We start from the raw sequence: 14033 nt of genomic DNA on the forward strand, positions 1-14033 counted from the left end.
TCTTTCTAGAAATAGTTCCCCAAAAGTCGCAAAGTCACAAAGCAATCCAAAACAAAGCGGACTGTTCCATTAACACTTTCTTCTTCTTTTTTTTTTTCCCCTTCCTCCTGGGGTGAAATTCAATTAGACCGTTTCAAAATATTTTTTTAGAAGCCTTATTGTCATTAATTTCTAATCTTATAAACTTCAAGCAGTCTTCTTCAATAAAGTCTTAGGATAATTTTTTTTACCTCTTCCTTCCCACTTATAGCAATAAACTTTTAATTTTTAATTCCAATGTTCCAAAATCTTTTATCCCCTTGGCTTTAATTTTTAGGTTTAATTACCTTCTTAGCCCAAGCAGGTTTTCCAGATTTCCATCAGCTACTTCCGTAGGGAAGGAGAGTGAAAAGAAATAACTTTCACTTTCACTTTATTCTGCCGCTTACACAGTCTTTCTGGGAACAATGTAGCAATAGAAAGGCAAATTCCAGGTTTTAAGGGCTCCTCTTTGTCCCGGCTCAGCCAAAGAAAAAACTTTCACTTTCTTCCTCCTGCACTTTCTTATCCAGCTGCAGACTTCTTTGTGGTGCCCATTGCTGACCGCCGCTCCACCGCCTTGGGAAAAGGGGGTTTTGCCGGCTGGGGAGGGGGTCTGCAACACCCCCAAAACCCTGTCCGGATCCCCCCTGTCTTCAGCTGCCTCTACGGGGCAGCTATATCTCCCAAATCCACCCAGATCGGGGGCACCTCAGCAGTGAGTGCAGCAGGGATCACGTGGAATTGCAAATCCCTGCTGCTGCCGAAGCCTTGCAAACCGGAAGAGGAATATTTAAATGCAACACAGGACAATTTTTTTTTTTAAAAAAAGTGCTAAACCTGTGCATATCGGGCATCCACGCAAGCTCTGAAAAGTGACTTAAAAACCCCAGTTCAGGCACTGTGTGAGCATATTCTTTCATAGAAGCAGAGGTGGTATTCAGCAGGTTCTGATCAGTTCTGGAGAACGGGTAGCGGAAATTTCGAGTAGTTCGGAGAACCAGCAAATACCACCTCCAACTGGAGATTTTACAGTATCCTTCTCCTGCCACGCCCACCAAGCCATGCCCACAGAACCCGTAGTTTAAAAAAAATTGAATCCCACCACTGCATAAAAGGCAGGTGTCCAGCCCAAATGGTTATAGGGAGTAGCTCCTAGCAACTAGGAGAAAAAGCTGTCTGATCACAGCAGCCTGAGGGGACTACTCAGAGTTTGCAAATACCAGTTCCTGGCTGTCATCTGCTACATTTAACTTCCTAGGCATGTCAACAGCAAAAACTGGAGAAAGAAAATCAATACTTTAAATCCAGAAGAAGTAAAGATGAGTTCAAGGCTGCCTTAGTTGAGGACTGTGGATGGCATACTGTATAATGTTACTGGGATAAATTCCTGATGGGGTTGGGAGAACATTAGGCTATTTTTAGACTAATATTATTTTTGTCAATCAACAGCAACACAAGATCTCCAAAAGTTTTAAAGGTTTAATTGCCCCTTTAAAAAATGGGAAGGTGCAAGTCATTTTGTGATTTGATTCCAGGAGAGGTCTCCTATTGAAAGATTCCTCATTCCATAAAGTGAGATGACCGTGTTCTGTAACTAGGCTCACATGGTATTTATTTTGTAGAGATACGTGGGTGATAACAATACATTTAGTGAATGTAAATGTTTATTTTTGATTACAGTTTGCTTGGAACATTTTAAGCTATATACTTTATTACATTTTAATTTTAAAATAATTGATACAGCTTAGAAAGCAATATTGAAAAAACGATCAGTCAATAAGGAAGGATTATAGAGCAATTGTCTACAAGTTGCCCGAATCTGATGAAAATGGGGAAGATTGTGGAAAAGTAAGAATAAAAAACTTGCAACTTCACATAAAGTCAAGGTGCTATTCTGCATAATCTGTGAAACAATTACTCAGATTTTATGGGGTGAACATGTCAGTAAATACTGGACATAAATATTTCTAAACAAAATGAATATTACAAGATTATTTTTCCAAGTCCAGAATATAGATGCATTTTGTATGCTTCTTTGATGCCTGATTACTTTTTATTCCTGCTATAAAATAATGAAATGAAGTTCTAAGATGTATACACCCCTATTGAATGTGTGTGTGTGTGTAATATATACACACATGATACCTAGGTGTTTTCCTTATCTGGTACAAAATGAGTACAAAAGAATATATATGAATATAGTAGTTCCAAGGAATGCAGTGAAGTGAAATATTTTTTTCCAAAGGGATGGCATGGTATGTTTTGAAAAAGAATCATCTATGATCCGAGTCTTCAGGGGCTTGAGAACACGGTCCCACTGGGTCAGAATTGCATTTCTAGCTTCCTTCCACTGTCCAGGTCCACAAAGGCGATACTGGTAAGAGGTACAAGGACCAAAGAAGATGTTCAAAGCTAGTTTGGGGTCCTGTAGTAAAAGTAATGGCACATTGGGCTTAACCCCTATGCAAGCAGCAATTTCATCCATGTAGCGAACAAATAATTCTCTTTTTTTCTCTGTGCTGGAAGTATCCCTGGAGCAGAAGACAAATGGAAATAATAATCAGTATTCTGTAGCTATAGATGGTGAGAAAGACAAGTAGAACTTATGGGGCAATTGCCATGCCATGTATATAAAATCATACATTACAATGTCCTACCTGTCAATGAATACTTCAGCTTCAACCATAACAATATGAGAGCAAACAATAGATACAAACCCAGGGTTAATTGCACCAAACTTGATTGCAGGAAATACAACTTCAGCAAAAGAGTGGTCAATGCCTGGAATACTCTACCCTGTGGTTTTTTTCCCCAAACCACAAAAACTTTAACCTTAGACTGTCTACTATTGACCTCACCCCTTTCCTAAGAGACCTGTAGGGGGCATGCATAAGCGCACCAACGTGCCTACCGTCCCTGTCCTATTGTTTCTTTTATTTTTCTTATATGTATCCATGTATTCATAACTATGTTTTTCCTTATACCTAAATTGTAAGCAATTGACAAACCAAATAAATAAAATAAATGTGTTGAGACAGCCTGATCGGTCAAGCGGGGAATTAATCTAGAATCTTTACATAGGCACAAGAAGGCAAAGTGAAACCCCACCCCCACCCCCTGGATGCCATTGAATATTATCTAGTCTAGCCCAAGGGCAAACCGTTAGTCTGGAAGATTGCTGTGAAATAGGCATGAGCAATAAAGTAGCTAATTGAATTCTTCATGTGTGGATCTGCTTGTTCATACTTGATACCACACTGGCTTTGACACTGGGAATTGTAGTTCAGCAACATCCAGAAGGACATTTATTGTGAACTTTGATGTGATAAATTTGAAAGTACATTCTAGATTCAGGCATTAGTGAAAACCAGAGAGTTGTGAAAGTGAAATTTGTTAAAATAAAACAGCAGCAGATGGCATAATATATAGTAGAGAACGAGTAAAAGATGCTATATAGCAAATTTAATTCAGTTTAAATGTACATGAAATTAAATAAAATATTCTTGACCAGATTCATATTCTTGGCAGAATTTTGTACATGCAATTTACAGTCCAATGTAATAATGAATAAAAACCTCTATCCCCGTATTAAGCCATGACATATTGAGTAATAGTTTGAGTTTTCTTTTTGAAACTAAAAAGAAACTGGCAATATCTGAAACAGCAGAAACAATAGAAATGTTTGAAAAACAGAAAGGTTTCTTCCTCTGTGAAGTTAAATGTGACCCATTCATATGTCAATCAGTTGAATGTATGTCACAGCAAATTATCTTCCACCCAGAGCAGTAAATTGCTCAGGTCTCCTCACATTTTGCCTTGTCCCTGCGGCCTGTTTACCTCTCTCTTCTCTAGCACAAGAAAAACTCAATAGGATATTATTTGCTTTTCTTAATGTTATTCCTGATTAAATCAAAAACAACGAAAACCCCTGCTATTGTGTCACACACACACACACACACACACACACACACACCAAATTTATAAGAAAGTTACCTGGAATCAAAAGTATCTAATTAGAAGTGTCTAACCGCACAGAAGGGGCACCATTGAATAACTCAGATGCTTCTAGGTTACATTTGTATTGTGCCTCATCCACAGAATTTTACAGAAAAAAGGCTGAGCATTGTAACACCTTCTCCCTGTAACTCCTATATTCTCCTCATCACACTCAAAACCCAAAGAAGAAGAGTGAATCTGTGGCTATACAATATCTTTTTCTTAATGATGTTAAGCCTGGAAATATTTCATGAGTCAAGGTGTAGTGGAAATTATTTTCTATGGCCACACGATGGCACCGTATGGACGGTTGACAACTACAAACTGCACCATATAATATTTTTTTCCTTCTATGGTTTAAGGATTTTCAAACCTGCTCTATGTTTTCTTTAAAGGGACTGGGGCCAGTATTTCAGGTCACCAAACCAAACCCTCTGCCTTGAGGATCCTAAAGTATTTCTTTTTATGTTTACTATATATCACCTTTCTATTCAGAGGGTACACTGGGTAGCTCTGAAAATAGCATTCAGCATCTGTTTAGATAAAAAAAAAAACTTGATAAAGAGTATTAAAACAGCCAGGGAGAGTCACATACACTTTTGTACCTGTTAGCTTTTTTACCTACATAAGTGAAGCAGCAACTCTTAGGCCACAGCTATATACCAGTAATATCCACAAGAAGTATAAAGATAAAATGTTTTGTCCCAATTGTTGGTCTTTACAATACTGCAGTGTTTCAATGCAGGACAAATTAAAAAAAAGTTATTGGTACATTCTCCCAGCTTTCCTTCCCAATATATACCCCTGTAGGCAGGAAAAAGCAACCTTCAGTTGTAGTCCCTCAGGTAGGAATGGGTCAGGATAGGCAGCTGCTTGGAATGCTTGATTTAGCAATCTGTCAAGTTACCTAATACGACACACAGAACAGAATAATAGGGTTGGAGAGGATCTCGGAGTTCTTCTAGTGCAACCTTCTGCCTATAGCAGATGATCCTAAATCATTCTGGATAGATGGCTATCCAGTCTCCTTCTGAAAACTACAGTGATGGAGCACCCACAACTTCCAAGGCAAACCATTCCAGTGATTACTGGTGATTGGTCTCACTGTCAAGAAATTTCTCCCTAGTTCAAGGAAGGGGATTCTGCAAGGTGATGAGGAGTAGCATAAATATATTAGACGCTATAGACTATTTAGAAGATAGGGAAATATAGTTAAATAAGATGAAGGATGGGAACTGATATTTTCTTTGCTATTGGAATGCTTATCTTTTTTTTTCTTAAACTATATACAGGGATAAATGGAATAAATGTGAAAGAAGGGAAACTGGTAAATTTATTGAATGTGTTTATGAATATATAGAAAACAATTGAAATGAGCTATGAGGATTGTTGAAATGAGATTAATATCAGTGTCTGGGATTAATTGAATAGATTAATTTATCTTTTCAAAACTGTAAGAAGAGAAGGGCGATAGCGGTGGATAGAGTCTCACTCTGTATTCCAGAGCGGGAGCAAAGCACCCCTCTACTTGCCTCTTCTTCTGGCCCTTGTTGGTGCTTTGTGCACCAGGGAAATGCACAACTTTCTCTCTGCCCCAAGACACCAGCTGGGTGAACTGCAGCCAATGCTCCACGTCGTAATGGGCTCCAGAAGGAGGAGGAAGGGATGCAATCTCCCCCATTGTGAAGCGTGCTAAGTTTAAGGATGCGGTGCAAGGCACTGCAAGAACAGCTAGCAACATGGAGGCAGCGAGAGCAGTGGCATCAGCTGGTGTCTCGGAGCAGAGAGAAAGTCCTGCGTCTCCCCATATTCCTCTCACCGCTTCCATGGCCTGCTCTCTGCTCTTGCAGTGCCTTGTGGCATCCCCTCCACCTCCTGGAGCCCATTAAGATGTGGAGCATCGGCTGCAGCTGGCCCAGCCAGTGTCTTGGGGCAGAGAAAACGTCACGCATCTCCCCGGTGCGTGCAGTACCAAGGGCTGGAAGAAGAAGCAAATAGGGGGGCACTCTCCTCCCGCTCTGGAATTCAGAGCGAGTCTCCATCCGCCACCGTTGGCTTTCTCTTCTCAGGGCAGGCGAGGAGTGAGTGGGAGGGGAGGGTGAGAGGGGTGGGGCCAGCCAGTGGAGGGACTATCTGACAGGGAGCCGCAGGAGAGGTGCCAAAGAGCTGCATGTTGCTGACCCCCGGACTAGACATACCTAGCTTCCTCAATCATTCATCATATGGCTTAGCCTCCCGATCTTGTCTTATCTTTGTTGCTCTTTGCACTCTTTCTAGGGTCTCAACATCTTTTTTTGTATTGTGGTGACCAGAATTGGACACAATATTCCCACTGTGGTCTCACTAGTGCTGTATAAAAGCGGTACTACCTCTTCATGTGATCTTGAAACTATTCATCTGTTGATGCAATCTAGGACTGCATTGGCTTTTTTGGCAGCTGTAACACGTTGCTGGCTCATACATATGTGATAATCTACTAGATATGCTGATCTACTATAACAAAGAATTGAACTGATTTGACAAATAAGATTTAATAAGAAATTTGAAAACTTGGGGCTTCCAGCTGGGCGCTGCATTGATGCGGAGCTGAGGAGCGGATCGCCGCTCTGAAAGGATCCGATTTTCACTGTTTGGTGGCTTCCAGGAGCGTGTTGGACCTCGGAGGGGTAGATAGATGAAAGGGGAAGACCTGGACATCTCGGGGAGGTGCCGCGATCCTGGAGATTACAAGAGAATCCCCCAAAAACCAGCAGCAGAAGAGGGAGATTGTACAGATCGGAACCATAGACGTGGCAGTCCAGCAGCTTAAAGAAGAAGGAAGGAAGCAAAGAGTGGAGAACAGCAAATTGAGTAGTGGAAAGGTGAACTTACAGAAGGTTTCCAGAATACTGATTTGTATTACAAAGGGAAATTGAAAATTGAAACTCCAAACTGAACAGTGCAGCGAAGCGGCAGAAATATTGGAAGGAGTACTAACCAAAGAAATGACAGTAGTTTGTGCTGATTAATGGAGTGCTGAAAATGGAGGAGCTGAAGGGTGAGACAACAGCGTTTACTTTTACTTTGGGAGTTGCAAAGGGGGTTGTATAACTTTATTTTTTGGCGTTTGACATTTGAGAACTGTGGGAAGAAAGAGAAAGTGACAGTGACGTGTCCAAGTGAGACAGAGAGATCGGAAGGACAGCTGAGAGTAAAAACTTGAAAGAACAATTGACACTTTGAAAGATTTAAGGAAAGGATTGAGGAAAGAAACTTTATAATTGCAATATTTGTCTGATAACTGTGATAAAGAAAAAAGGAAGAAATAAGATAATTAAGATTTATAAGTGGAACTAGGACTGTGTGGAGAAAAAGAATAAAGGAGCAAGAAGAAAAAGCCAAACAGAAAGGAGAAACGAAATGGTGGAAATGACTGTGCAAATTTAAAGAGGACATTTTGAACTTGAACTAAGAACTGTAATAAGGTATTTATCAAAAAAGAAAAAGAAGAAGAAAAAGATCCATGGACATCATTCAACTGTTCATATATAAATGTAACTAATATTGGTAAAACATAATCTTAATAGATATATACGTGTTAGAATATTGAGTTAAGAATACTGGTTAATAATTTTTGAATAACTGGACAATTGAAAGTGTGTTGTATAAATATAGAACTCAGACCTTTAAATAATAATCACATAGTAAGAAATTGAGGTATTTTTATTCTGAGGTAAGCTTATAATTAAAAACTCTAAAGAAATAGATTAATTGATATTTATATATAGATAAGAATTTAATTACTTTAATGAATTGGCTGCTTTAAATTAATTAATTGAGCATATTAGACTGTTGATTTTGTGAGTAAATATATCTGTATTTGATTAATATTGAATTATCTTAAGTATTATAATAGTTGAATACGTTCAATAAGAAAAAATGGAAATAAGAGCTGATTGTGATTTTCCATAGTAGAATTTTGGTAATTACTAATATAATAATATATGTATTAATATTACTATTGAACTGAAAAGGAGAGGAAAATAGTGCTCTACTAGGGATAGTTGATGGTAGATTGGAAAGAGCTGCCACAGATAGTTAAAATGGCAACAACATCAATTACAAATGTAAAATCAGGAAAGAAAACTACAACTATGTCTTCACCTAGGGGGCAGAGATCTATAGATGCAATGCTATTGGCAGAAAAAACTAGTTCAGCTCAAAGCCTGCAGACAGTACAGGCAATGCTCACTATGGTGCAGGAAATGATGGCAAAAACCCATGAATTGATAGCGAGGAACCATGAAGATATGAAAACAGAGATGAGAACTGAAATAGGACAAGTGAAAAATGAAATAAAAAAATTGAATAGTAAGATTGGAAAGATGCAGGAAAAAGTGGTAAAAAATGAACAGAAATTAAATTTAGTAGAGGCAAGAACGGAGATGGTGGAGAAGAAATTAGAGGATTCAGAACAAAATTGGAAAGTGCTCTACTGCGAACTCCAGGATTCGATGATACACATGGAATTAGAAAAGGCATCATTTCATCTTAGGTTCCAAAATGTGGTGGAAGACAAAAAGGAAGATTTACGTGCAATTATGATGAATCTGATAGTGGCGGCTTTACAGAAACCCAAACTGGAAATTGAAAATGATGTAGACGAGGTATACAGAGTATATACACACTATGCGAGGAGACACAGACTACCCCGAGAGGTTCATATTCGATTTGCAAGAAAGACAACATGAGACCTGCTCTATAGTAAAACCAGAGATCAACCACTTGTATACAAAGATCATGAAGTGGTTACACTGAAACAAATACCCAGGAGAGTCAGAGAGCAGAGAAGGGGCTACCAATTTTTATCAACTCATCTTATTAGAAATGGTATTCCATTTAGGTGGCTCACCCCAGAGGGGCTTTTAGTTTCATGGCAGGACAAAAAATACAAAATTGATACAATTGAAAAAGCACAGGAATTTCGTGAATGACACCTAGGACCCAGGAAGAACAAGAAAGTAGAGACGACCTAAATATCAGAAGCCAAGAGGAACAACTCTCCGGAGAAAAAGAATCTGATTTACACTCTGAATCCCAAAATCTTACAGAAGAAGGGGAAGGCAACAGACTAAGAAAAAGAGAGCCTAGAACAAGGAATGAAACGAGAAATGCCTCACACAGTCAGTGACACTGATGGAGAAATCACTTTATTTTCAGTCAATATCAATGGTTTAAATTTATCATCAAAAAGAAAACAGATATTTGAGAAACTCAAAAAACAAAATGCTGACATAACTTGTATCCAAGAAGTGCATATTCCAGACAATCAAGCAGACCTCTTAAAGAATACAAATTTGGGTAAAATCTACTCAGCACTTGCAAACAAAAAGAAAAGGGGGGGGGGTGTATTGTAGTATATGTAAAGGATTGGTTGCAACATAAACAAATATACAAAGATCCAGAAGGGAGAATGCTCTTTATAGAAATAAATGTAAATCAGAAAAAGATGTTATTTGTCACAATATATGCCCCGAATACAAATCAAAAAGACTTTTATAATAGGCTTCACCATAAGATAATAAAATTTGAGTATGCTAATGTATGCATTGTAGGAAACTATAATGCAGTCCCAGATAAAGATAAAGATTATAGAACTTCCCCCTCCCAAAATGGAAAGGATAATACTCCCTTCGTCTTTTAATAATATGGTAAGAGAACTTAACTTGAAAGATGTGTGGAGAGAATTAAATCCAAATAAAAAACAATATACCTTTTTTTCAAACCCCCACAACTGTTGGTCCAGAATAGATCAGATATGGATGGACCCTGGGTTAATGGAGAATATTGAAAGGATCGAGATTTTGCCAAATCTATGGGCTGACCATAATCCCATTCAAATTAAATGGAAAGGAAAGAGAAAAATTGGAAGATGGACATTTAACAATACCATATTAAGAGATAAAGAATATATTGAAATAATAAAGAAAAATTGAACGTATTTTTTGAAATAAACAAAAGAGAACATACCTCGCTACAGAATCTTTGGGATATGGCCAAAGCCTATGTGAGAAGTCTAACTATTGCTTATAGTATTAAAAAGAATAAAAAAAAAAGACAGCAACAAAACATATAGAGGGAGAAACTAAAAGATTTGGAAACAAGTAGACAAAAAGACCCAAACAATCCAAACATTAAGAAAGAAACTGATCTGGTAAAACATAAGATAAATCTAAATGTACAGGAAGATTTGGCCCGAAAAATTAAATTAGCAAAACAAAATTATTTTGAAAATGCAAATAAGCCGGGGAGGTGGTTAGCCCTTACAATTAAAAAAGAACAAGAAAAGAGAACGATCGTAGCTCTCCAAGATCAGGAAGGGAAATTATGCACGCAGACCCAAGAAAAGAAAGAAATTGCTAAGGAGTTTTTTATGAAATTGTATAAATAGGAAAAAATGCCAGAAGAATCTATTGATCAATATTTGAATGAAAAGGATTTGCCAGAAATTACTGAATGAAGAGAAACAAAATTTGAATAATAAAATATCTATAGAAGAAATTAGGAAGGCAATTGGAACACAAAAAGCAAATAAGACCCCTGGCCCAGATGGAATTTCTTTGGAATTCTATAAGGAATTCCAAGAAACAATAGAGGAGATATTGGTGGATTTGTACAATGAAGCCCTGGAGAATGCTAACACGCCTAAATCATGGTTGGAAGCATATATTACCCTTATTTATAAAGAACAATCAGACCCACAAAAAATTCAAAACTATAGACCAATATCACTTTTAAATGTAGATTACAAAATAATGGCTACAATATTGGCGGAAAGATTAAAGAAAGTATTGAGTAGAATTATTCACACTGATCAGAATGGCTTCCTCCCCCATAGGCAAATAAAAGCAAATACAAGAACCATTATGGATATATTAGAATATTATGAAGTATACTCAACCAAGACAATAGGATTGATATTTTTAGATGCCCAGAAGGCTTTTGACAACCTGAATTGGAACTTCCTTATTAAACAACTGATCGGCATGAAATTTGGTGAAAATTTTATAAGATTTATTAAGACAATTTATAACATGCAAACCGCAAAAATATTAATAAATGGGGAAACTACAGATACCATAAAGATAAATAAGGGAATAAGACAAGGCTTCCCCCTAGCTCCTCTATTGTATATATTGGCAGAAGAGACTCTCTTAGTACAAAGTAGGCAAAAACAAGAGATTAGAGGACTAAAAATTAAAAAAGAGGAATATAAACTCCAGGCATTCGCCGATGATATGGCATGCATTGGATTATGAAAATATCGTCAGGTATAAAGATTTATTATATGATACTGGAGAGCTTAAAAATAGGAACTAAATACAAATTCAAGCAAAGGAGATAGCATGGTGGCTCTTTGCACAAATACAAACCCATTATATAAAAGATAGAGAACAATTTGGCTTTAATATGACCCCACAAGAATTAGATAAAATATGGCTAGGAGAGGAAAAGAAAACAATTAGTAAAACATATAAATATCTTTTGGACTACAAATTAAAAGAAGAAACAGTCACAGAATCTATGATAATTTGGGCTAAAAACGTGGGTCATAGTATTGAATTAGATAAGTGGGAACATATCTGGCAAACAAATTACAAATTAACCATGTCAGTCTCGTATAAAGAAAACTTATACAAAATGGTTCATCGCTGGCACCTACCTCCTGCGAGACTGGCTAAGATATAGCCAACCTATCACCCAACTGTTGGAAATGTAACTACGCACAAGGAACATATTTTCACATGTGGTGGACTTGCCCATGTGCTCAGAAGTTTTGGAGAAATATTAGAAATTGGATTTTAAATATAACAAAACAAAATTTAAAACCTGAACCTGAAAACTTTCTGCTAAGTATGATAGATTTAAACATGGAGAAAAAAATCAATATTTAATTTTGCACATCATAACTGCAGCCAGAATAACAAAACTGGAAACTATCTTTCATTCCTTCAGAGGATATGGTGATTAAAAAAATACATAAATGTGCTGAGATGGATAGCCAAACCAAATTGTTAAAAAATAAACAAGATACTATTATGAAATATGGAACATTTGGTATAAGTGGTTAAAGAAAAGGTAATATTTGATATTTGGATAAGTTATGGAAATGACAGAAGATGTGCATTTAATTATAAACTATATAGAGAAATTAAAACATTAAAAGAAGGAAGGAGTTATTGTAACAAGGCAGATCACATCAATGATAAAGATAAAGAAAAAAAATAACCATTGCTCAATATATGCTATAAAATGTATATATGTATATGTGTGTGTGTGTGTGTGTGTGTGTGTTGATTTTTCTGTTTTAAATGTATGTCAAATACATGTTTTTTCTAGAATAAAAAAATAAAATAAAATAAAAAGAAATTTGAAAACCATTTGTGAGGCATTATATGGGTAAATGTCCAATCTTACCATGATCAAACTGCATATCCTAATCATGAGTTACCACACCATTGATGAAATGAGCTAAATTATATTGCATCAGGAGAAAAAAGAAAAAAATACTTTAAAACTGGAACAGATAAATATGAGTTAAATTGATTCAGCTAGGTTTTGATGATGAGATGAAGGCAATGTCATCAGGACATGGTATTTAAAAATTGGAACATGTTAAGACCTTAGGCTCAAATTTATTTTCTAAACCAGGACAACATAATGTCACTAGAGAAGAGTTATTAAAATGTACATAAATGTATCCAAGAAATTACCAGGAGTTGAGCTAAATAGAAAAAGAGATTATTTTTTGACATTTAAAAAAAGTGTGGATCTTTGTTATGCCCTTTCCAATTTACTTAATTCTTTGTGATATGTTTTGCCTTATCTTATTTTAGGAGTATCATGTCTTCTCCTTGAAGAGTTTCTGTCTGTTGACATCTTTCCAGGAACTTTGCATATACCTTTCAGGGTATTTTGCCAGAATGACACCTTGAATTAATGTTTCTTGAATCTCTGGCTTAACATTTTTTCCCTAATTCAGTGAAGCTGAGAGGCAAAAAGGACTAAGCATAGCTTTTAAAATAATATATAACTTTTCATACTTTTTAAGGAGTCTTTTCTTCTGCTTAGCAATTTCATTCATCATTCTGTTCACTGGAGGCAACTCATTAGATCCTGGTAAGGGAAAAAGAAATAATATGGATAAGTTTTGACCATGACAACCTCAGCTGTTGCTTTGAGTTTCTTTAGGAGAAATGACTTGTTAGGCTCACACTCCATGGCTAATCACAATGTTAACTATGGTCATTAGGAAGATGATCATCTTATTAATCATGTTACAGATGATTAACCAAAGTGTTCACAGTCTCTGTTTACTTTACTGTAGAGAGTAAGTTTCTAAGTAATCTGTCCGCTGGCATTCTGTCTGTCTGTCTGTCTGTCTGTCTGTCTGTCCATCCATCCCAGCAATTTATGAAATTTTACTCATATGCCACTACATGTGAAATACAAATTAATCAATTTCTCATTGCCATTATTTTCAGAACCAAGCACATAAGATATCTATGTGAAAAACAATGCTGTGTTATCTGAAGGTTTTAACCAGTGGTAGGATTCAAATTTTTAAACAACTGGTTCTCTGTCCTAATGACTGGCCGGGTGGACATTGGGTGAGCATGTGACTGGGTGGGTGTGGCCAATGTCACTCACATCAAGGGGTGCCTTGTCTGCCCCCCCCCCCAGCCATTCCTTGTCACACCCAGCCTCAACATATCTAAAATGTGGTTCACCTTTTTTTTGACTTTATTATCTACATACTATAGATGTATTTTCATGGACCACTGAAAAGAGGGAATGGCCCACATGCTTTGCCCAAGAGTGTAATAGGCAACAGACTTTTAAGAAGCTGCCAGAAAGAAGGGGGTGGGGGGGGCAATGTATTTTCCAAAGCACCACAAGGCAAAACAAGAAGCAATGGATGGAAACTGAACAAAGAGAGAAGCAAACTAAGACTAAGGAGAAACTTCCAGACAGAA

At 36.9% G+C, this 14033-nt stretch overlaps 1 protein-coding gene across 3 annotated transcripts in view; it reads right to left on the minus strand.

The window, feature by feature from the left end:
- Nucleotides 1-1667: 1667 nt before the first annotated feature.
- Nucleotides 1668-14033, minus strand: part of FMO4 (flavin containing dimethylaniline monoxygenase 4) — a 37186-nt gene continuing 24820 nt past the window's right edge. For all 3 annotated transcript variants that reach the window (XM_026703405.2, XM_026703404.2, XM_087930507.1), the window contains exons 8-9: nucleotides 13101-13173; nucleotides 1668-2552 (exon numbers count right to left, since the gene is read on the minus strand). In XM_026703405.2, the coding sequence (XP_026559190.1) occupies nucleotides 2180-2552; nucleotides 13101-13173 (446 nt within the window). In that variant the 3' untranslated portion in view covers nucleotides 1668-2179. The remainder of the gene's footprint in view (nucleotides 2553-13100; nucleotides 13174-14033) is intronic.

This window comes from Pseudonaja textilis, chromosome 3, assembly GCF_049901715.1.
Source record: "Pseudonaja textilis isolate UNSWEBS1 chromosome 3, rPseTex1.2, whole genome shotgun sequence".
NCBI lineage: Eukaryota > Metazoa > Chordata > Lepidosauria > Squamata > Elapidae > Pseudonaja > Pseudonaja textilis.